The sequence below is a fragment of the Mytilus trossulus genome, chromosome 13, assembly GCF_036588685.1.
Source record: "Mytilus trossulus isolate FHL-02 chromosome 13, PNRI_Mtr1.1.1.hap1, whole genome shotgun sequence".
NCBI lineage: Eukaryota > Metazoa > Mollusca > Bivalvia > Mytilida > Mytilidae > Mytilus > Mytilus trossulus.
In genome coordinates this window covers 29921829-29947916 of record NC_086385.1, presented here as the reverse complement: position 1 = coordinate 29947916, position 26088 = coordinate 29921829, and the positions used below count along the sequence as shown (strand labels likewise).

At 31.3% G+C, this 26088-nt stretch overlaps 1 protein-coding gene across 1 annotated transcript; it reads right to left on the bottom strand.

The window, feature by feature from the left end:
- On the bottom strand, window positions 1–25832 carry LOC134695422 (vesicle-fusing ATPase 2-like). Its single transcript, XM_063556672.1, has 21 exons — window positions 25719–25832; window positions 19067–19158; window positions 18163–18262; window positions 17061–17179; window positions 16193–16338; window positions 15833–15882; window positions 15351–15439; window positions 14758–14900; window positions 12952–13018; window positions 11934–12066; window positions 11310–11384; window positions 10856–10946; window positions 9698–9772; window positions 8818–9101; window positions 7961–8117; window positions 6455–6588; window positions 5173–5239; window positions 4364–4443; window positions 3399–3595; window positions 2357–2408; window positions 1–1756 (listed from the first exon to the last, which is right to left on the bottom strand). The coding sequence occupies exons 1-21, from the start codon at window positions 25725–25727 to the stop codon at window positions 1688–1690; spliced, it is 2229 nt and encodes a 742-aa protein (XP_063412742.1). The 5' UTR covers window positions 25728–25832; the 3' UTR covers window positions 1–1687.
- Between the last annotated feature and the right edge of the window lie 256 nt (window positions 25833–26088).

Here is a 26088-nt window from a genome sequence, read left to right as displayed (position 1 = left end):
TTTGGTTATAAATTTTATTGCACATGACTATTATAAAAGAAATCAATAAATTATTATTTCAAACAAACCATCTTCCAACATGAATTAAACAAGTGCAACTTCTTCAAATATGTCTGATTTCTCAATCTTTTATTTCTGCTTGTTTTAAATTTCACACAATTAATCAAAAGACATCATTATATTTTAAGCAAAGAAAAAAAATGTATCTATTGATGTTTAATGAAAATTTCCTGTACATTCAATAATACTGTGAAAAACTCTTTAAAATATCCGACTAACTTTATATCTTTATCATCATTAACCAGATTTTATGGTTCTTTATAACATCAAGATGAAATTCTAAAGACAGTCAATTTTGTTTCTTAAAGGAACTGGATTGGAACAGATTTTTCCAGGGTTTAAACTTAAAACTTTTTGTCAGTACTGGTGAATCTCTTTCCCAACCTTTCCAGTTGTAATACCACCAAATCATGGTATGATTGAATACAAAAATAGGTTAAAATAAATTATTCCCTTGAATTTGACAGTTGAAGGTAATTAATCCTACATTTTATTGCAGTAAAAATATTTCTGTGTGATAAACATATGTCTTGGGTATTTTATAAAATAAATAAATAGAGTGAGGCTAACTCTCTTTTCTTTTTCAACTGGCTTTACAATAATATTTTCACCATTTCAATGGAATTTCAAATATACAATGTCTAGACAGAATGCAATGTTCATTTCAAACCAAGATGTATCCCTTTTATATTATTAAGGTTGCTAAACAGTTAAGTTGGTCCCGATTATTAATTAACATAATATGCAATTAGAAAAAAGTGTTAAACATTTAAATTGAGACAGAGCATATGATTTTTGAATGTTTATCAAGCAAACTATTATTTGATTGTTATTATATATAAATGCTTTAAAAAAACATACAAATAGAAAAGAACTAAGCATACAGGCATTCTACTTATAACAGTAAATTCTATAAAAGGGAGACAATCAGAAATTAATTTTTTACTGACAGCAAAATTTCCACTTTAATGTCATTTTATTCCTTTTTAGATAATTACAAGACAAAAATTTCTACTATATCAGCAGTAATGCAGTTTGTCTAGTAATGAGTGTAGTAAAATTGGTTTGTAAATATGTCTACAAACAAGAGAGTTCCTATTGTGAAAAACACATGATTCAGTTCCATGAATCATTGGTGACAAATCAATGAAAAGGTTCTGAAACATTTTTGAACAAAATAAATATTTACCATTTTTACATTCTAAAAAATGTATTATCTCCCTTTGAAATATGAAACCATGTTTATTTTACACGTGGTGAAAAATCCTGATGAGTATTACCAATGTTATTTCAACTGACCGGGCGTAGCTTACAGTTTAATTTGCATAAGGACAGTCTATTTGAAGTTGTGTGTGATAAGGATGATTGCCGTTATAATTATTACTAATTACTAATCACCTATCAGTGTCATAAAAGGAATTTACAAAAGAATTACTGGACACTTCATTGATGAGTTTATCCTAAAACATCTATCTATAGATGGACTGGTTTATTATGAGCAAACTGGTAAAACTCCGCCCAGTCAAGTGAAATAAATCAAGTAATATCAATAGTCTAAAACTGATATGAAAATTCAAAAGTCATAAATTTCACTAACATGTAACAATAAGGAATGTTTTTATTAAGTCTACATTTCTAATCCTGCTTCTTCTTCTAACAAACATAAAAACTTGGGAATTCTTTGTGATTCTTCATTCTGAAAAATAAAATGATTTTTAGATCAATCTTTGTCATTTAATATTATTCCGTTATTTTCAACATAATATTTTTTGAAATGCATATTGATGCCACTGCCAAGAAAACACCCAACAATGTCATACTGTGGATTCATTATTATTCGTTGGATTTTGTTGGTAAAGGTTAACCACGAAATCAAATTTCAACGATTTACAAATTTCCTATAGGCTTGTATGCAAACTGCGGTAAAACCATGAATTTAAATATCCTTGAAAATGTAAGTTTTCCTTAATCCACGAAATTAGGTATCCACAAAAATAAGTGAATCCACAGTATAACCACTTATTTCAACATTTCTTACTCTTATTCCTTCAGTTTATGATTTTTTAATAATTTTCAAAGTTCTTCGCAGTAAACTTTAAAAGTTAACAATGCCTTGATTCTTTGAACTGAATACATAAACTTATTTAGCACACGTTTCAGCTCAGCAACCTATTTCTATATTTAACTTAAAATGTATAATGATTCAAATTTTCTTTTCGTAATTAAATGTGGACAAAGAGCAGATAACTCTCAAATTTAAAAGTGAACAAAGAGGAGATAACTCTAATATATTTACCTGTCTGGCCATCTCTATGAGAATTAATAATTTCTTTATACCTATCCACAACCTGAAAAAAAATAGAAGTCAATATATTACAGGTGTGTATTGATCAACAATTGTTTTACGTCATAAAAATATATTGTACCACAAAAACAGCAATGTATTATTCAAAAGAGTTAAAATATCGTTTGACTAAATTGTATAATATTTGAAGGCATCTTATACTTCATAAAAGGACAAGATATTGTACTACAATGAGTGCAATGTATTATTCAAAAGAGTTAAAATATCGTTTCACTAAATTGCATAATATTTGAAGGCATCTTATACTTCATAAAAGGACTAGATATTGTTCCACAATGAGCGCAATGTATTATTCAAAAGAGTTAAAATATCGCATAACTAAATTGCATAATATTTGAAGGCATCTTATACTTCATAAAAGGACTAGACATTGTTCCACAATGAGTGCAATTTATTATTCAAAAGAGTTAAAATATCATATGACTAAATTGCATAATATTTGAAGGCTTCTTATACTTCATAAAAGGACAAGATATTGTTCCACAATGAGTGCAATGTATTATTCAAAAGAGTTAAAATATCCTATGACTGAATTGCATAATATTTGCAGTCATGTTATTTTATTGATTTTACAGGTTTATGATATATAGATACAGTTTTTATAATTGACATAGATATTGGTTATGCAATTTTATTTGATATGAATTTAATACATAAAGTGCAGGAGTTTCTCTCTGATACGTAAAATACAAATATATGGAGAATGTATCCATGGGAAACACACGATGCATCTGCTTGCATCTTACATTTAAAGGGACCTAACTAGAGAAATCCAGGAGTGATGCTACCCTTGTAAACTAGGACTGTGTTTTGTGGTTATCTGCATTTTGTAGAAGTTTCATAACATTTGGTTGAGACAAACTATAGAAAGAGAACATAAACTAAATTTTGTGACAAATCTAGGAACAGACAAGGGTAACAATTAATGCGACCGATCACCACGACCGGGGCATAAAATAACTGATTTGCATACCTTTTTCCGCCTGTTTTCTTCTGTATAATTTGTAATTCTTTCTCATTGAAAGCATCAACATTTTCTAAGATTGTCATTAAATGTTCACTAGTTGATACGTTAGATACATGTAGTCGAGCACTGAATACGTTAGACATTTCCATTTCTTCCAAAACATCTTTTCTACTTGTTGTACCAAGAACCAACAGCTTTTTACCCTGAAATAAACAAAATTAAGATAAGCAAGTGGAAGGATCCAATAGACATTATTGAACGTAATTGTTTAAGGGAAAATAATTCCTTACTATTATTATAGGGTTATTAATATGAAATTTGTACTGATTTTATGTAACACATGATATAAGGTTCAAGTGAAGTAACTCAACTTCTATTTGTTAAATTTATCAAAATTCAAAGAGTAGAAACTTTTAAAAGTTTTATTCTTTAAAGACTTTCAAAAAATTGGAATTTAAATTGCATGTTAAAGTTAAATGGTTATTTGACTATAGATAATGAAAAATATATATCAAGCAGTCATTCTTAGGCATGAATATTTAGTGTTCTTTACAGCCGATTGCATAAAGTTTGTAGGTAAAAATAATATCTTTGGTTACCTTGCTTATTAGCTGAACTGCTACGTCATTTTTTGGTAAGGTACACTACCCTCTTTCCAAAGTAGCCTAGTCTTACAGACAGATAGATTGATTTTCTATCAGACTAGTCTACTCTTAAAGGAGGATAGTTTACCTCACCTAGTAATGACTTCACGGTTCAGCTTACAAGCAAGCTAACTAAAGATTATCCTTTACCTACACACTCTATGCTATCAGCTGTAATGGCCATATTTTGCATCAGTTGATGGCTGCCCTGTATATCAGAACTTCACAAAACATTTTTTGGATTGTTGTTACATTGCCAAAAATTCTCCCTTCATAGGTGAGCTATTTTTTTATTCCAATTATTTGTTGCCTAGATACTGTACTTACTTGAGGAGGTGGTTTCTTTAATAAAACAAGTAAAGCTTGTAGAACTAAATTAGAGAATCTTGGTCCTATCGGTACATAATCTGTAAGGAGAAAAAATAAGGAAGCATTTATAAAAAGAGAGAAGGATAAATGTTAATGCAACTTAGCATCAAACAGTGACAAAACAGACATTTTCTTATACATTGTTGTATGAAATTCATATAATGCTAAGTTTACACGTAATCGAATTCGATTCGCATTAACTAATTCTAATTAGTTTAATTCGCATTCGAAACGTTTTACGTCCTAACGTCAATTCTAATTCGAATTGCAATGTGCGTCAAATTCGCTTTACTGTCCAAACGACGTTAGCTTTTAATTCGTATTAACAAAAACGTATTTCTAATGCGAATTGACTAATTCTAATTAGTTAATTCGAATCAATTCGAATTAAAAAAGAAGAGTGTGTGAACGCGATAAGCGAATTCGATTCGCATTCGATTCGAATTCAATTTGAATTAAATGTCCGTGTGAACGAGGCATTAGAATCTGGTTATATTTGAACAGATCATTTATCTTTTAATAATATATTTTTAATTCTATAATGTTTATTCTGTAATTTAGCACAACATCAACCAAAACAGTTAAAATCATTTCTTTAGTTATCAGACCTCTTTTCATGATATTTAAATGCATATATAGAAGGGAAAAAAAACTTGGTCAGAGTTTGTTCAAAAGTTTCTAATGAAGAAAGAAATGTATTAATTTTAGAATTTGTTTTCTTCTCTACGAATTTTTTTTTTCTTCTGTCGTTAAAGTATCTTACTCACCTAATAATCTCTCTATGTCATCTATTATTATGCAACTTAGCGGTGATTTATATGCATCATCAAACAGCTGTATAAAAAGAACTAAAATTTAGTTTTACTATGTGGTATGCATTCATTATGATATTCATAATTTTAAGTAACGTGGAGAGTAAATTAACACAATTACACAATTATTTGACTTAAAATATTTTTTTTTTTTTTTTACATACTTCTGGTTTGGGTTATGTATAAATTTATATTAAACAGCAAAGTATAACTTAATTTTTTTTTACAGACTATTCGATGGTTTTCTTTTTGCTCCTTTTCTTCAACTAATCTCCTCTTTCCTTCTTCATCGAACAGCTTTTCTTTGTTTTTTCAATAATTTCTTCTTGTACTTACTTCAAATCCCAAAATGTTTGTGATTTTTCTATTATTGTATTGTGAAAAATATGACTGAATAAGTTTTGCAAAAATAAAAATTTGCATTCTAAATTTTGATACCATTATTAATATGCAGCATACATTCCCTGAAATTGCAATAACTAGATTTCATTGAGATGGGAGCCATCTCTTTGGGCCCCGCTGTCAATAATGTGGGGTAAATAAGTTGTATGGATAATCTGATATGAAGCATTATTGGACAGACCAACAGACAGACAGACCTTTGACCTAGGAAGTGGTACATACATCATGACACACCCTCTGGTGTTGGTTAAAATGGATGTCAAGTATAATATTTGAAATCATAACGGTTATCTAGATATGGAGCGGACACGATCTTCACCACAGGACACGGGGTTGTCAACTGAAACCAAAGGTTTTGACCTTGACCTTTGACCTAGGAAGTTGTACATACATCATGACACACCCTTGGGTGTTGGTTAATAATCATGTTAAGTATTAAGTATAAAATCATAACGGTTATCTAGATATGGAGCGGACACGATCTTCACCAAAGAACACAGGGTTGTCAACTGAAACCAAAGTTTTTGACCTTGACCTTTGACCTAGGAAGTTGTACATACATCATGACACACCCTCTGGTGGTGGTTAATATACATGTAAAGTATAAAGTATGAAATCATTATGGTTCTCTAGATATGGAGCGGACACGAAAGTGTTACGGACGGACGGACAGACGGACGGACAGACGGACGGACAGACGGACGGACGGACGGACGGACAGACTGATCACTATAGGGTGACCTGCCTTTTCGGCGGGGCCCTAATTAATCTTGCATGTATGTTAGTTATAAATGCATGTAAAAAGTTTCGAATTTTCATAAGAATCAATACAAACCTTTTTTATACCATGACATTTAGCAGGCTCTGTAAAACCAATCATATTTTCTGGAGAACAGATTTTAACAAATGGAAAATCTGAATTTTTGGCTATCTGTGCTGCAAGCGATGTTTTACCACTGCCGGGTGGACCTAGAAATACAAATAATAGTAAATATTTACATCCTGTTTGTCAAAATACTGGGTAGATAAAGGTAAGTAACTCTACATATAAAATTTAAAATCTGAATTTTTAGCTGTCTGTGCAGCAAGTGATGTCCTACCACTTCAAGAGGGGACCGATACATACAAACTGTAATCAATATCAATATGTTTTGTTTGTCCAAATACATGATGATGAAAGGGAAGCAAATCTACTTTACACATTCACTAAAATGAAAGGGAAGCAACTCTATATAACAAATCCACCAAAAAACAAGAATGTGTCCATAGTACACGGATGCCCCACTCGCACTATCATTTTCTATGTTCAGTAGACAGTGAAATTGGGGTCAAAACTTTAATTTTGAATTAAAATTAGAAAGATCATATCATAGGAAACATGTGTACTAAGTTTCAAGTTGATTGGACTTTAACTTCATCAAAAACTACCTTGACCAAAAACTTTAACATGAACTTCACACTATCATTTTCTATGTTCAGTGGACCATAAAATTGGGGTCAAAACTATAATTTGGCATTAAAATTAGAAAGATCATATCATGGGGAACATGTGTACTAAGTTTCAAGTTGATTGAACTTTAACTTCATCAAAACTACCTTGACCAAAAACTTTAACCTGAACTTCACACTATCATTTTCTATGTTCAGTGGACCATAAAATTGGGGTCAAAACTATAATTTGGCATTAAAATTAGAAAGATCATATCATGGGGAACATGTGTTCTAAGTTTCAAGTTGATTGGACTTCAAATTCTTTAAAAACTACCTTTACCAAAAACTTTAACCTGAAGCGAACGGACGCACAGACGGACAAACGGAGGCACAAGCCAGAAAACATAATGCCCCTCTACTATCGTAGGTGGGGCATAAAAAAGAGAAATATCATGCATTACTTTCTTTTAAAATTCCATAAACCTTTGTGCTGATTGTATGTGTTTCATTGTCGGTACATACAGAAGATATTTTAAAACAATCAAATAATGTTAAATGTTTGCAGCAAATATTTGTAAGCTGTTTTTTGTTTTTACAACTCTAAATCTAGCGAGTGCAAGTGAAATCTTAAGCTAATGCATGCTCATGAAATTTTTAATCAATGCACTTTATTTGGAGAGTGTTAATTACAATATATGATTTATCAAGGAGAAAATATTAACAGCTGTTTTAATGTAACCTAATATCTTCTCGTTTTCTTCATTTGAAATTTTGCTAAACCTGTTTGAAATGCATTTTTGACCCAGATACAATAAATACAACTGGTTTCAACCATATCAAAGGAGGATTTTCCCTGTAACTATATTTACCTTCTAAAGATAGAAAGGATTTTCCTTGTTACTATATTTACCTTCTAACAGTACAGTAACCAATGGTGTCATGGTACTACTTCTACACTGTGATATTAATAGATCACCATCCTCTAACAATCTGGAGACGGGACTTCCCCATGTTATTATACCATTCATAATATATTTTTCGAACTCTTCTTTACTGCTTCCAAAAGCCTGCAAGAAAATTAAATTCATACTTTGGTGAAATATATACTTATACTTCTAACGAACATAGTCTTTAAAGTGGATAAAGCTAAACCAGAGATATAAAAGTTGAATGAAGTACAATTTAATAGATTTGTAAGCAGAATTTGGCAAAACCATGAAAGTAAGTTTTCACAAGACCATATTTTTTCCTCTATTGGCATAAATTGGTATACACAAAAATAAATGAATCCTCAATGACATGATTAAAATCTGCAATGTTGTAGTAGCATAAATGTCATTGTCGATTGATGCTGCTTTTTGGCTTTTAACAGGTTAGGCAAAATACTTCTTTTTTTTGGTAACTCAACTGCTTTTGTTTGAACCAAATTTCAAATTTTAATGAAACACACTTAAGGTGGTACCTAACACCACAGGGAGATAACTCTGTCAAATCAGCTAAACGTTTTAATCATGTTGTATTGTTAAGGAAATATTAAGCTTCTCAATGATCAAAATGAGTGTTTGTCAACCTGCTATATATCCAACCATTTTTTTCTGAGAAAGTGATTGGTTCAATTTTTTAAAATTTTTATAACTTTTTCAAAGGGTCAAAGTAAATAAATATTTTGTCAAAATTTTATGAAAATTAAACAAGCCAAATTAATCTTATTCAAGGTGTTGGGTACCACCTTAATATAATTACATTGCCATAAAAATCAAAACTTACCGGTTTAACATCATTTTCAAGTGCATGCATAAAATCTTTCCTCGTCACTAAAATTTTCTCCATGGCCTCAGGATCTACTTCAACTTTAGAAGAAGCTTTGATAAGTCTGTTCATTGCAGTAGAAGTGGCTGCTTTAACCAGACCTTCAATTTCAGCACCACTGAAATTCTTCGTCATAGTTGCTAATTCTTTAATTTCTACATCTGGCGCCATTTTACCATTTTCTCTCATTGTAGTGGTGTGTATATTCAATATTTGATTTCTCCCATATTCATCTGGCAATCCTATAGTACGATAGATAAACAAATATCTATTCAAATTTTAGGTCAAAACACAATGGAATCATCTTAAGGTGGTACCCAACACCTTGACTAAAATTAATTTGGTTTGTTTAATTTTCATAAAATTTTGACAAAATATTTCCTGTGACCCTTTTGAAAAAAAAAAAATTGAACCAATCACTTTCACGGAAATTTTCATTGGATATATAGCAGTTTGACAAACACTTATTTTGATCAATGAGAAGCTAAGTATTTCCTTAACAATAGAACATGATTAAAATGTTACGCTGATTTTACAGAGTTATCTCCCTGTAGTGTTAGGTACCACCTTAAAGAAATATTAGTATCTAGTTTCAGATATTTTTTATGAAGTTAACAGAAATTGTTGATTTGGTTTATAAAATGAACTAAAAATGCTTTTTTAATATTACAAATATTATTTTCTTTTTAAACTTAAATCATTATGGCTAATTGCTTTGAATAAAATATTCCATTTTATGAAATAATATCATTAATTTAAAACTGTTAAAAATGTCTACTTTGAATTGATATCCATGTAAACTTTATACTTAAAATATAACACCAACAAGAATATTTACCTATTTCCATTTGAACTTCTAATCTTCCAGGTCGTAACAGAGCTTCGTCTATCATATCTTTTCTGTTGGTCATACCTTAAATAACAAGTTAAAATGTTAAATTTTGAAATTTGTAGATTATCTTTCACTGAGCATCAGCATATCCAAATCATATATTTGTTTTATCTAACAATACATATTAATAAATTTCAATTATGTAGAATAAAAAATTCATGTGTTCAATGTTTACATTTGAACATTTATCATTTCAATCATTTAATACCTCTATGAACATTTTAATTATCTATAACATCTTTTAAATGATTGAAAAACAAAATACAAATGTAATGTCAGCCATGTAGTTGAGAGCAAAAATAAAGAATTGAAGAAGGCCATTGGCCGAAACGTCTCCAAAAATAGGTTTATTGATACAAAGAACATTTTAATGACAATAGCAAGGATTTTTTTCAAGTAAACGGTCTTTAATTACTGGGTTTAATAAGAATGAATTCTGACATTTATCAAAGCTAGAAGATTACTTGTGAGAAATTTAGAGTTTCTTTGTCAGTTCTGGGTTACAAAAGCCCATTTTGAAATCATGAAAGATATCCCAATTTCTCTCCCATGCATAAGAAAAAAAAAACTTATACCAATATTCAGTTATTCTTTTGTTGTCCAAAAGTTTGAACATTTATACATCAACAGTATTTAAATTATCAATGCAAACTGAAGGTTTCAGTTCTCAACTGTAAAATGTGAAGAACTTATAATCAAGAGAGAAAATATTGTAATCCAATGAAAAACAAGAATGTGTCCTCAGTACACGAATGCCCCACTCGCACTATCATTTTCCATGTTCAGTAGACCGTGAAATTGGGGTAAACACTCTAATTTGGCATTAAAATTTGAAAGATCATATCATAGGGAACATGTGTACAAAGTTTGAAGTCGATTGGACTTCAACTTCATCAAAAACTACCTTGACCAAAAACTTTAACCTGAAGCGGGACAGACGGACGAACGGACAGACAAAGAACGGACGGACAGACAGACAAAGAACGGACGGACAGACAGACGAAGGAACGGACAGACAAACGGACGCACAGACCAGAAAACATAATGCCCCTCTACTATCGTAGGTGGGGCATAAAAAATAAAGTAACAGAATTGAATACAAACCTATAACTAAGATATTATTGAGTTGATCAACACCATCAATCTTTGCTAGGAGCTGATTGACCACTGTATCATGTACACCTGTATTACCTGCCTGAAATACAAATACACACGAATAAGTGTATGTTATTTGTCAGAACACTTAAAAATAGAGCCCAATTCATAGGTGTTGCTGTCAGAACACTTAAAAATAGAGCCCAATTCATAGGTGTTGCTGTCAGAACACTTAAAAATAGAGCCCAATTCATAGGTGTTGCTTATATTTGAAAATGGTTATAATGTGTGAAATTTAACATTTAGCACAGCTAAATTTGATATCCTGAAGAATAAAAAAATATTTGAAAAAGTCTCCATAGAATTAAACTGAGCTTCAACAATTTCATGATAAATTTTACTACTATTATTAAATTCTGGAAGCCCATGTGTTTGTCATTAAGAAATAAATTTCAACACTTACCACTGAACCTCTGGCTTTACAGATGGCATCTATCTCATCAAATATAATTATATGTAAACCACTATGGGAACCACACTGAAATGTACATAAACATATATTTACTTTAACATAAGAACGATTTGTGTATTTTTATTTTCAAATTCACAATATTCCCTATTGTGAATCTTCTCATTTTGATTTGTTTGGGTGTATAGTGCAAAACAATGCACTGTGAATTCATTGTTCTTTGTTGATTGTGCTGTAGGCGTCCTTCAGCCGGCCCCTTAGAAAATATGTATACTAGTACAGTGATAATGGACGTCATACTAAACTCTGAATTATACGCAAGAAAGTGTTGGTATATGTAGATTCCAGTTAACCTTGAAATTTAATATCCACTTAACTGCAAGTTTTCCTCAATCTAAAAAAAATTAACACTTATAAAAAAAAAAGGGAATCATTAGTACTTCAGTTTGATTTTCATATGTTTTTTTTTGGGTTTGTTTTTTTGCATTTAAAAAGCAAAATGATATACTTTAACTATATTCTATGCAATCTTCTCTTTTTCAATATAATAAAATTGAAAAATACAAATATGAATTCTACCACAGAACCTAATTGCTAAATACTTAAATATATACTCACCCTTTTTTCCTCTTCTTCTGCATCAGCAAACAGTTTTCTAACATTAGCTTCAGATTCTCCAACATATTTGTCTAAAATCTGTGGCCCATTTATAATCTTGGGTTCTCTAGCATTCAACATTTTCCCTATTTGTCTGAAATTGGAAATACAAATAAATTACAGAACACAGTTATTACATGAATTTAAGGATACAGTAACAAGTCTCAATTAAATCATTGGCAAAAACGCTTATGTTGAAAACTTTAAGGACACCATCACGAATTGGTTGATCAAGATGGAATATCTGTTTTACAGAAGACTACTGGTATGTTCCAATTGTTGTTGCGCAATCCTGATATGTTTACCTGGAATGTGACCAATGTAATTAGATTTATCTCTGGGTTTGTACATTCATGAGATTACACTTCTGGAGCAACTAAGATCAACCCTGGAATTTGTGGAGTTTCAGTTTCTGATTCTTTCTTTGAATCTCTATGTTATGTTGTGTTTTGTGATGTTTTCTTTCTTGCCATACCATTTAGGAGATAACTGTATTGTATTTTACGCTCCGACCACATCAATTGGTGATTTGATGGTCGATGAAGTAAGTTTAGCAGAGCCAGTAAACATGTATTTCTGTCCATCAAATTACCAATTGATGCTGTGGAGCTGTTATTTCCATTCTAATGTAACTGACAGAAAAAACCGTCAATTTATACATTTAAAATCTGACATATGTCTTCTGCTCTTGCACATTCATTTTCAAAGCATCAATTGTGAATTGATTACATGAAAATTGGTGATGTTATCCAAACAAATATATTGCATTAGAATGTCAGTTTGTTTTTGACGTATGAGTTTGTATATCTCTTTGGTATTTGGTATCTTTTCTCTACCTTAACAATAATTTTAATGTTTTGGTTCAAGTGAATCATAATTATTTTGTCATGAAGGTGTTACACCAAATATAAAAGAGTGCTCTAAATAAAACATTATTCAATAAGTAGTTCCGTATTATGTAACAGATAGAAATACATACCTAGCCATGAGAGTTTTACCAGTACCAGGAGGTCCAAACAGTAGGATTCCTTTAACATGCTTAATACCTGTAACATAAAAGATGTACACTATAAAAAAAGGCCTGTTAAATAACCAGCTATTTGTAATAAAAATTTGTAAGGGTTCCGCGGAACCCAGTGTCTCGCCTACTTTTGCTGTATCCCAGGCTCAACAAAAATGAGGCAAAAAATCAATAAAATTATTCCTCTTGATACTATCTTATGATTGTAAGAAGCTTCTGTCCAAGTTTGGTAAAAATCTAGGATAGTTAATGAATCTAATAAATGTTTTGAAAACTTTAACTGCAGACTGTATGTAATGTTAACTGGAAGAAAATCGAAGTCCATTCAAAAGTAAAGTACAGAAAAAATGGAGTTATCTTTTTTACAAAATTTACTTCTGGATACTGTCTTTTGATCATAAACAAGCTTCTGTCCATGTTTGGTACAAACAAAGGATAGTTTAAGAAAGTTATTAAAATTCTAAAAACTTTAACCACAAAGTGAATGTAATGTTTCCCGCGCAGAAAAAACTAAGTCCATTTAAAAGTAAATTAGGGAAAAAATGAATTTATTTTTTAACAAAATTTTCTTCTGGAAACTTTCTTTTCATCATAAACAAGCTTCTGTCCAAATTTGGTACAAACCAAGGATAATTTAAGAAAGTTATTAAAATTCTAAAAACTTGAACCATAGAGTGAATGTAATGTTTCCTCGCAGAAAAAACTAGAATCATATTCGAAACAGTGTGGTCCTGGCCATTGATTGACAACCTAAATTATCCCATTGACTGGGACAGATTAGATGAAAGTTTTTCGGTAAGGACTATTGCTCACTTCTTACTTATTATAGAATTTAAACTGTGGGGTCACCAAAGGTTCTTAACGCCTTTAATGATAAAATAATTCGAAAAATTATTCAGGAATAACCTTTAGGTTTTGATTTATATTATTGATATAAATCAACACATCGAATTATTCCGAATTAGTTTTTCGAATTGCTTTATTTAGGTGTTGAGAACCTTTGGTGACCCCACAGATTCAGTGTCTTTAACAAGTACAAAGTGAGCAGTGATTGTTACCGACAAACGTTCATCTAATCTGTCCCAGTCAATGGGATAATTTAGGTTGTCAATCAATGGCCAGGACCACACTGTTTCGAATATGATTCTAAGTCCATTTATAAGTAAAATACGGAAAAAATGGAATTTTATTTTTACAAAATTGACTTCTTTATACTATCTAATGATCATAAACAAGCTTCTGTCCAAGTTTGGTAGAAATCCAGTATAGTTTAGAGAGTTATTAAAATTTCAAAAACTTTAACCACAGAGTGAATATTTGTGGACGCCGCCGCCGCCGACGGAATGTAGGATCGCTTAGTCTCGCTTTTTCGACTAAAGTCGAAGGCTCGACAAAAATGTACAGCTTTGTTCTCCTTTAGAAAAAACCTTCTATAACTGTATAAATTCTTTTATCTTACATTGTTTACATGTATGCATTCATAAAATCTTTTAAACATGAGAAATTGCTCAATCGGCACACTTATGTTACATTGGATGTTGTTAACATATGAAGCTTCAGTGAATCCCTATATAATCAGCTATATTTTCCCCACCAAAATTGGGGCCCAACCAATCCCTCCCACCCTTGATTGCTTTTCTCACTTACACCATATTGGCTAAAGTAAGAAAATCAATCTCGCTGAGATGATCAATGATAATCTGTAACTTTTGCTGTTTATGTGTATATCAATTGTATGTATATTTATCTATCAACAATACAAACCTATTTGTTCTACAACTTCAGGTGGGAACACTCTGGAAGCAAAAGCTCTCCTGAAAATGGCTGAGAATTCAGAGTCTAAACCACCAATACCCATCTTGTTGAAGTCCCAGTCTGGGTTTATTATTGATGTGTAAGCCTGTTTACTGTAAAATACAACAAATAGTGTGAATTCAATTTTACAAATGTTAATCCGAAACAAGATGTTGCAGGTGTATACCAAAAATACTTATGCATTACAACTCATCACTATCAAACTGCTCATCAAATATGAAGTCATTCTATTCAGCTGTTTCTGAGATACATGTAATAGGTTTAAAGGAATCATTTGTTGAACAAACAAGGTGGTTGCAGTACCCAAATTTATGAATCGGTAATAACATTTGACAAGTATGAAACATTCTGAGTATTGGTAATCTTTAAGAGTTTAATCAAAAGACCAGATAACATTTTACATTGGAAAAGTAAGAAAAGTAATGGTTTGACTTCTTGTACGGAATATAATATTATAATTGAGTGGGGTTCCCAGGGTGGGAAGGTGGAGCAAACATAATCCATTTGCGTTCTAATGTATGTATATAATAAGTAAGACAAACCTTTTAGATTTACCAGTCAAGTTGAGAGTTGAATTTTCAGCTTTCTCAAAAATGACTGTTGAGTTTGGGGTTAGCAAACCTCTTGGAGCCTAAAATTAAAATATACAAAAATTTTAGTTAAGGTAACAGTTGTATGTTCACCTACATGTTAAGACACACTGAATTCCTTATATGTCTGTTCAAAGCCTGAATAGAAGTCTCTTACCCAGTGGTTGTTGTTGTTAGTAGCCACCTATAATAATTTTTTTTGTTTAACGTTATATGCTGCATGAGCCTGTTAATTTGCTTCTTTTTTTTTAATTGTTTACATCTTATTATCATGTGTCCTTTAGAAGGTTACAATACAGTATGAATTTTGCTCATGTTTGTATGCTGTTTGTATATACATAATGGCATGGAGCTGTGTCCATTCGTTATTTGGTAGTTTGGTGAAAAGTTCATATTTGCAATCACACCTCATCTCATTGTCTTAAAAAACTTACACGTCTAGATGTTGGCTGTCCACCCTGTTGAACATTGGTAAAATCAACAACTGGAAAAATAAAATGCATTTCATTAAAAACTGTATTTTATATTTTGTGCATTCATTTATTTTCATATATAGATAATATACCATATATTTTGTACTTTCGTTGAAACATTCAAATTTGTATTTTACTTATACCTAAATATTAATTGTAGTATCAAACCCTAATCCTTACTTCTGAATGTGAAAAAAGATTTTTTTGTAATCTAAGGAAAGTATTCATACAAAATATACAACATGTACAACTACATTTCAGATACAAGATCAAGGTTGTTTTAAGAGACCTTATGATATCATTGTAACTATCTACGCATACCTTCCATTTCCTTGACAAAAACTCCCAACAGCTTTTTGTCTCCAAACTGGAATGCCATGATCTGTTCAATGGAAAAGGCCTGCCCATTGAAAGCCATTGTAAACTCTGCAGCCATCTTGTCTGAGTCATAAGGGTCAACATTTGCACTGAAATAAAAGTCAATAGGTTTATTGTCTTATAACATTCTAGGCCAGCTACTGAAAGTCAAATATTTTATTATCTATAATATAACAAGTTATACCTAAGGTACTGAAAACTGAAGAAAGAAAAAAACAACTTTGAAGTCTAGAAAATGTGTTTTTTCTTTCATTAATAGATTTAGGTTCCTGTCTCATTGACTTTTTCTGCACATCTCTTAGCCTGATAGTCATTTTAAAATTTGTAACCTGTTGGATCTTAATCAATGCAATGTTTCAAAATCTAAAGAACTATGCCTGTAAATTAGCAATTCAAGCCTGAAGCTTATGTAGTCTTTGACCTCAATCAAAGGCTCACCAGCACAGGCTTGTAAAAATGCTGTCAGGCCTGTAAAAATCATCTCTACAAGCCTATAGACTCTTACTCAAATTTTTCGTAAATTTCAGCTTCAGGTCTGTAGATTTGAAAGTTTATTGAGAAGATTGCTTAAGGGAGATAACTTACTTTTTGGAATTTGGGTTTGCAATGCTCTTCAACTTTGTACTTGTTTGGCTTTCTAACTACTTTGATCTGAAAGTCACTGGTGAGTTTTATGAAGACAAAATGTTTGTCTTGCATATCAAACTATAAGCCTGGTATCTTTGATAACTAATTTTTGATGACACACAAACATATACATCCCATAAATAAGAACTCAACTCCTTTTAAAACTTTAATATTCATAACTTACTGTTTTTTCTGTAGAAAATCCACCTCTAATGTGATTGTATTGACAGATTCTGACTTACTACTGACCAGTTCTGGTTTTACGTCTAACTCCTGATTCAAGGATAAGTTCGCCCATTTCCTCTGAAAAAAATGTATTGTGAGTAATTGTAAGATTGCATCTGATCTGACTTATGATGCATAGCTGTACTATTCCTAAGTTAAGGTGGTACCCAACACCTTAACTAAAATTAATTTGGCTCGTTTAATTTTCTTAAAATTTTGACAAAGTATTTACTTTGACCCTTTGACAAAAATATAAAAATTTCAAAAAAATTGAACCAACCGTTTAATCAGAAAAATTACACTGGTTATATAGTAGTTTGACAAAAACTTATTTTGATCATTGAGAAGCTTAATATTCCCTTAACAACACAACGTCATTAAAACGTTCTGCTGATTTTACAGAGTTGTCTCCCTGTAGTGTTAGGTACCCCCTTAAACCCCATGGTCAACACTCACACTTGATGCAATCATATGATAATTGTTAATGCTCAAAATGTTTATTAAGAAGGATATTTATCCTTGCTTTGTTTGATGTTTCTATTTTAACAAACAAGCAAACATATGAATCACAGCCTGAGAAGTCTGAATTATGCATAATTTATTTATGCACATTAAACATATTTTTGCCTATACATATACTGTAAATTCAGAAATTATTGCGTGCATTTATTATTACGATTTTGTCATTTTAGACTTAAATGCGATTTTAATTTTTACGATTTTGAGAAAAATCCTGTTAAATTCATATAAAATATTTCAAAATGAGAGTTTAAATTATTGCGTTTACAACTCAGTCGCATTTTTCGCAATAATAAAAACCTCGCAATAATTTCTGAATTTACAGTAGTTCATTTTTTTTATTATTATTATTATTTTTTTTTTCAATAGTCATGATATTTGCGACAATTTACACACAAGCTTATTTTCTACTCACAAAAGTAATATATTAGTATGTGACTGATAATTTTGATGTTTAAACCAACACAAAATAGTATATAAAATATCTGCTATTTTCATTTAAAATATTGTTTAAGACATAGATTGTATCTTATTCAACAAACCTGCATCAAATTGAATCCAATGGTTCCCTGTGCCATTCTAGGGAAGGACTTGATAGAAAACAGATATTTCTGGTGAGGGGCTGTGTATACTTCAACATGTCTGAAATAAAAGAAGTTAGAATTAAAAATTTCTTTTAATATAAAAATAAGAGGATGTGGTATGATTGCCAATGAACAACAATCCACCAGAGTTAAAAGGAAGTGGATGTATAGTAGGCAAATATAGGCAACCATGTGGCCTTCAGCAAGTATTTGTTGCCCAAAATTAGTAATTGTTTAAAATAATGCAAGTTTATTTTTCTTACAAAATTATCTCTTTCAAGTACCATACTACATGCACACTAAAGCCTACATTGAGTGGTGGAGGACCTTTTTTGGGACATCATGATTATACCATAATTTTAGGCTTTTAGCAGGAATTCAAGATTTACCCTTATCAGGCTCAAGAATTGATAAATTTTTTCGGGGAACAAAAAAAAGAATGTAGTATTTTTTTTCAAGAATTCAAGATGACACCCATCCTAATGCATCTTTTCTATACAATGCTACATGTATGCATCTATGAAAGTTTTACAGAACTGTAATACACAAACATTCTGATTCATTGAAACTGATTGGTTTTTATTCACTCTTCCAGAAATAAAGCTTCTATATAGTATTTGAAGGAAGAACTATCTTTAAGTGTTTTTTTGTTTTTTTTAATATTTCAATGTTCTTGATGTCATAGATGTATTATCTATCGAAAATGACATCATTTATAAAAATGTTCTTATTTTGAATTTAAGTAGGTAACATCAATAGTAAACATGGTAAACAACAACCTATTTCTTCATATTTATTCCAAGAATTTCCCATTTGTTTCTCTTTTTTGTTTAAGATCTTACACATTTTTACAAAGACTTACTTGACTTTTTTGTCATCAAAATCTTTATCACTGACAATGGCAAAGTTTGTTACTGACAGTTCATCAGTAGGACATTTCACTGCCTTCAATTTCTGAAAAAACAAAACAACAAATGAACAACATCTCATGATAAAAAATAATTGAGTATACATGCAATATGAATGTAGCTTTTGCTTTTAACTCAACACTCTACAATTTAAAGTCCCTCAATTACTGTACTGAAATTTTGTTTGAAAGAACACTTTGTTCAAGATACAACTATTACCATATTTGGAAAGGAACACTTTGTCCAAGTTATATATATTGCAATATTTGGCAAGGAACACTTCATCCAAGCTATATCGTTTGCCATATTTAGAAAGAAACACTTAGTCCAAGATATATCTTTTGCCATAATTAGAAAGAAACACTTTGTCCAAGCTATATCTTTTGCCATATTTAGAAAGGAACACTTCCTCCAAGCTTTATCTTTTGCAATATTTAGAAAAAAAAAACTTCCTCCAAGCTTTATCTTTTGCAATATTTAGAAAGGAACACTTCCTCCAAGCTTTATCTTTTGCAATATTTAGAAAGGAACACTTCCTCCAAGCTTAATCTTTTGCCATATTTAGAAAGGAACACTTCATCCAAGCTATATCTTTTGCCATGTTTAGAAAGGAACACTTCATCCAAGCTATATCTTTTGTCATATTTAGAAAGGAACACTTCGTCCACGGTGTAATTATAGCCATATTTGGAAAGGTAAGTGTAGATTTGTTGACAGTATGGAGTTTTAATTTGCATGTATACATTTTATATATTTGAACTAGTTAGATCAGAAGCTCTTGTTTTACTTCATGTACTTGGGATTAATGAAAATCCAAAAAAATAAATTATTATCTGTGGCCAATTCATCATATCCTTTTTTCATTATCATGTCTGTTTGTCATACACAAAAGAGCACCAAAGAAAAGAATAGAAACCAGGTAAGGTTTAATGATAAAGAAAAAAAAGGGTTAGATTTTTAGCCCTGATAATGTTCATGTTTGTACATTCTTTATGTGAAAATTATTTGTTATACTATTCTAAGGGTAATGTGTCTTCCTTCCCCATAAACTGTGTTTAATTAAAATACAGGATGTATTTGATTTACATTCTTTTGAACAAGTAACCTGTATCTATAAGCTTCCATTAGAAAATGGAAATCGTCAGTATGATTAGCAATACAAGATTTCCAATGAAATTTTAAACCATCTGTCATCCAGAAAGTTATTTACATGCTTGTTCTAAGAATTCGTAAATGAAAATTTAAATTCAGCAGACAGCCAACTATTTCAGACTCTTAGCGAATTTATAGATTTAACCTAGAAAAAAAAAAACCCCAAACTTCTGATTTACAATGGCCTAATGATAGATACATGATCAGAATCTTTTTTAAACTTATATAAAATTTCCCAAATTCTAATCGTTCTAATGTATTTATTCATCACTCTCATTTAAAAAAGAAAATGTTTAGTGTTTTTTTAAATAGCTGTTATTGAAAACCTACCTTGGCCATCATTAATCTATAATTACACGATTCTATCCCTTTAGAAAATGAAAAAGTCAATACCGCCTTTCTAACAGTCTCCCAGAAGTCTGACATTTGTCATTGCAACCAGAACCTTTGACCTGGTAATTTGCATAAATATATAAACACATAAATATCCCATTGACCACTATAGCTAATTATGATGAGAGTCCTGTCTATGGATTTCCGTGACAAAATATAGAATTTCAAGCAATGCACTTTCAGTCAATATTAGCCAAGTAGTAATCTTGATAATGAATGGTTATGGTATTGATTTTTTTTACACTACCAACTTTTCCCTGCTGTTAGTCTCTGATTTGATGGTTTTTAGGCTTAGTTAAGAATTGATTGTAATATCTGGTATTGAAAAAATTTTGATTGAATTAATACACCGACATTCTATCGATAAAAATAAACACAGCTAGAAAATCTATGCAAAGCTGGTGTAACAATTGATTCTTTTAGGCTTTGGGATATAATGTTTATTATTGTTTATTTTTACCATATCCACATTTGAGCTTTAGGATGAAATGTATATAACTGTTTGTCCAAGTTACTGCAGACATGTTTTTTTATACCAGTAAACATTTAATATACTGTTTAGTGTTATAAATGTTTATACATGTACTAGTAATATGGTGTACAGGTGTATTTAGTTATAAAGTTGCAGGTCTATTTTTGAAACAATTATAAATTTCAATGGCTTTAAATATCAGACTAAATAATACTTAGCTTCACCCTCAGACCTCCCCTGAACAAGGGGCCTCAAGGGAAGTGTTTTGTTTAAACTCTGTTTTCTTAAACTTCTTAGTAAATTTTTCTGCTTACTTTCTTTCTATTTTTTTCCTTGTTATTCATTGTTATTCCCTATTTTTTTTTATCTTTGACCACCCCATTAATTTTAATTATTTATTTCCCCCTTTATTATTAATCTGAAAACTCCATACAGACCCTTTTGAATTTAACGGAGCATAACTTGACATACATTGTACCCTTTCCTCCCTATCATTTTCATACCAATTTCGGAACAACCATTTAACTTCAAAAGGGGGATTCTAAGGTTTTTTCCTAAATATATATACAGGTGCTGACCCCAAATTTGATGGAGAATTAGTTGCTCCCTTACAGCATGTACAGTAAAGTGACTGCTGAAAAAATTCACAATTGAAGCAAAATGAATCGTTTTGACTTGCAGATACCAAAGTACCTTCATTTACATAAATTGTCTACAGAATACAGATAAATGATAAGGTTTTTCCCATGAATAAACAAGTAAATAGAGTTCTCAGAAGAAATGATTAATTAAAGATTACCAGTTGACCATGAATTTAATCGGAGGTCATCAATTCATATAAATTAAAAACTACTTGATCAATAACAAGTTGTGCCTAACAATATAGATTTTTGTATTGCAAAGGATGGAAACAAAATTGGCCAGGGAATTACAAGAGTTTTTTGTAGGCGACTCTACATGTACATTTGTTTGTATGATGGGTTCAATTTATATAGTTTAAGCTAAACATTTGCTAAATGCTGGAGTAGTTAGACCTGGTTTCTATTTCCAGTGTTAACCTACATGTTCTAGTACAATTCTAGTTAAACCATTTAATATTTACAAGCTTTTTGAAGGTTGTTAAATAACAATTTTCATCATTACATTTTTATGAGTCCCATGAAGTCATCCTTACTACACTTGACGATTTTCTGCATAGGATTGTAAATCAAAATAATTTGAAAACCCTCATGCAGTGCAAAAGAATTTATATATCCAGTCTCCAGTTAAAATCTGTTTGTTTCTTTATATTCAATCTAATATTCTTCTTTCAAACCGCAGGTACTTGTTTCTGGGAGGGGGTTACTATTATCTCTTTTGATAAACCCCCTTTAAACAGAATTAAATGCCTGTGTTTGAAACGTCTTTCCCGCTTCAAGGCACTTGGACAAATGTTAGATATTGTGATAGAAATACAACTGCATCTTAGAATTTTGTAAATCAGCTGATGATGTACATGTGTGAGAACCTTCTTCTATCATGTCCATCCTTTTGTGTTTAACTGTGCAGACTGCACTTTAATTTCTATCAAATCTTTACAGATAATATTGGAAAACATGCCCTGTTCTAGACATGCTCAGGACATGTAAACCCTGTTCTATCAAAATTCAGGAATCAATGATTTAATTTTTGGGTGGGAGTTATGTTTTAATATTCTAGGGATCCAGGATGAACATGATGACAATTCCTACCATTTTTCTTTAACCATTGACAGGAAATTCATGTCTAAATCTATATTGTGATACATGTATATATACATTGTACTGTGAGCTATTTTACAGAAAATCTGTTGATTCTAGGATTCATATTGAGTTTTTTGGAGTTGCTGCCAGGGGAATCTTTATACCTTGGTCCTACTGCAGAAATTGTCTCTTTCAAAATAACCTTTAGATGTCATGCAACACTAACTTTTAATCAATGAATGTCAGATTTTCTAAATTGTTATCAGAAGCTGATATAGACGCCCTGTGGGCATAGGATGCAAGGGCTCCTCTTTTGGATTATTGTGTCACTACCTACATGACCTATATGGTGTGTACCAGAGGAATTCAAACCCTCAAATCTGAGGCAGCTCTTTAACTGATTGAGCCAAATGAAATATTCATTACTGAGGAAATCAACCTGTTAGATGGACAGAGGCTCCTGGCTTGAGACAGGCGCAAAAATGCAGCGGGGTTAAACATGTTTATGAAATCTCAACCCTCCCCCTATACTGTATACCTCTAGCCAATGTAGAAAACTTAACGCATAACAATACGCACATTTAAAATTCATTAGGCCTTGATTATAACTAAAGACAGACATGTACATGATGTATGTGCATGCATGTATGTATGTACAAATGTACTGTACATGTACATACATTGTAGGTTTGAGGGTTGCAATCTCACAACTATGTTTAACGATTTTTAATCCCGCCACATTTTTGGGTATGTACATACATGTAGGTCATGTATGTTTGAGGGTTGCAATCTCAAAAAAATGTTTAACAATGTTTAACGTTACCCCGCCACATTTCTGCAGCTTTTAAGTCAGAAACATATGGCCTTTGATAGTCTATTTGTGTAAATTTTTAAGTTTTGTAGGTTAGTGTGACATTCATTTTGGGTGAACTGATTTTGTCTAAGAGGCCAGCTAAAGCCTGCATCAGGGTGCAGGATATCCCCGCTGTTGTTGTAGACCTAGAAATATACAGGTAGCCTAACTAGTTGAGTAAGGGAAGTATGGGAAGATCTTCATTGGCTCAATTGGATAAAGTACTGCCTTCAGATCCCAAGATTGAGGGTTCTAATCCCGCAGGTACTATCCATGGATTTTTCACAACAATGGTGCTGTGAGCATCTTCTAATGGAACAAACTAGTGCACAAATAAGTGCCTGGCAGTTTAATTTGGCCAGGAGACAAGTCTTGGGATTCACAGTATTGAACCTGTGAGCAGTGCTTGGATGAATGGTATGCAGACCCAAAAAAGAAAGGGGGAAGAGTAGCCTAATGAGTTAGGGAAGATCTTCTTTGACCAAATTGGTTAGATTGCTGCCTTTAGATCCCAAGTCAGAGACTGAGAGAGCATACCTGTCAACCTGTGATGATGAAAATGCAGGTCATGACCTGCATTGAAGAATCAAATCTCAGGTCATAACGCGTACAAACTTTTTCGAGCAGAATTTCAGTATTAATGGTATATTTTCTTAAAATGTAAATCAAAGATACCAAAACATCAATGCATGTTCACTTGGATAAGTCATTTTAAATTATATTAATTATTATTTTATTGCACTTTTAAAGATTTTTTTAAAAATTTGAGTAACACAGTCTTATGTTGTTTGCTTTTTGAGATGATGAAACACTTCAATTAATTATTCAAATGTAAGTGTAAAAGGATTGACACTACTGGCTATTTAGCTTTTAACCTAACCAACTCAATTTTTACAAGGAAATTAGACTATGATAAAATATAGTAATACAGTCAAAGGAAGTATAAATGTTAAATATAGTTTGCAACTATTTTTTAAAAATTGTATAAAGGTATAAAAATAATGATAAGTTATTTTTCAATATGTATTTGAATTTTATATTTTGATTATTAAATCTTTTTTACCCATAAAACATAAATATAAGGAATAATTTTGAATGGTGACAAATAAGGGGAAGTAAAGCTTGGTTGAAATATTTTTTTAAACCAATTTATTTACGACCTAAAGCCAGGGTAATTGGTGTTAATTAACAGTGTGTTTGACACCAAAGCTGTCAAGTGAAGCCATGCACTTAATGGGTCACTTAATTTGACAGTTTACATAGCTAGATGAACTTTCTGTTCATGGAAGAATTATGAATTTGCCGATATTTCAATTGAATATAACTTATGAAATCAATCTCAAGGCTGAGAAATGCGGGTGAAATCGGGTCATTTTCGGAATTCCCAGGTTATTTCAATGACCCGGCGGGAGATCCCGGTGGTCCCTCAGAATTGTGAAAATCTCGGGTCGGACCCGCAGAATACGGGTCAGTGAGAGAGTTCAAATCCTAAAGTCGCTTTCACATAGAAACTTACGACTAGATTGGTCATAAGTCATGAACAATTCAGACTTAAGATAAATCTTATTGGTAAGTTTTTTTGTGAAATCCACTCCTGAATTCTATCTTTTTAACCCAGTGGCCGTACTAGTGGTAGTGCCGAAGTGACTAGACTTCATCTAAATTGACTAATGAAAATATAGAAGACAAATATGACAAACGTTTAAATAATATTAACATAAAGTACAGAAGGTGGATAACTATAAATTGTGAAGGACTGTGAAGCCGACAGATGTGAGACAGTTCGTGTACAAGTCAAATCGGCACCCATAGAATTCAGACAGTTCAGATATAAAATTAAAACTGAAACTGAAAGTAACAAAAAATAGGCTTTGACGGTGTAGACTGTAGTCTAAACACCGAATAAAACACCAGCCTAATAATTTACATAGATCTTTTATTGTCTATAAACGTATTACTAAGCATCAATAATCATAAATTAGTTTTAAAAAGTGAATTAATTTCCATCCTCCTACCTGCGCCATGTTGGATTCCGTAAAATAAGACGAAACGAAACTGAACAGTAATTGTTCTTTTATTGGTTTATTAGCTGTGTCTTCTTAGTCTTCCACTATGATATATATCTTAATTTGTTTCCTTGCTTTTAATTTCGGTAGGTTATATCATTGACTATCAAAACTATGAAAAAGTTTAAATTACATATAAAGTTCGTATATTTTTTTATTCGTAAATGTCTATTTTTAGATTTCCACGTGTACACAAATGACAGTGTAAACATCATGCTGTCATAATTATTCAGCAAATTATTGTTCGTGTAAAATAACAAAATATTAACTATTTTTGGATTTTGGTATTATTGTATATCTTGCTTGATTCAAGCAGTTC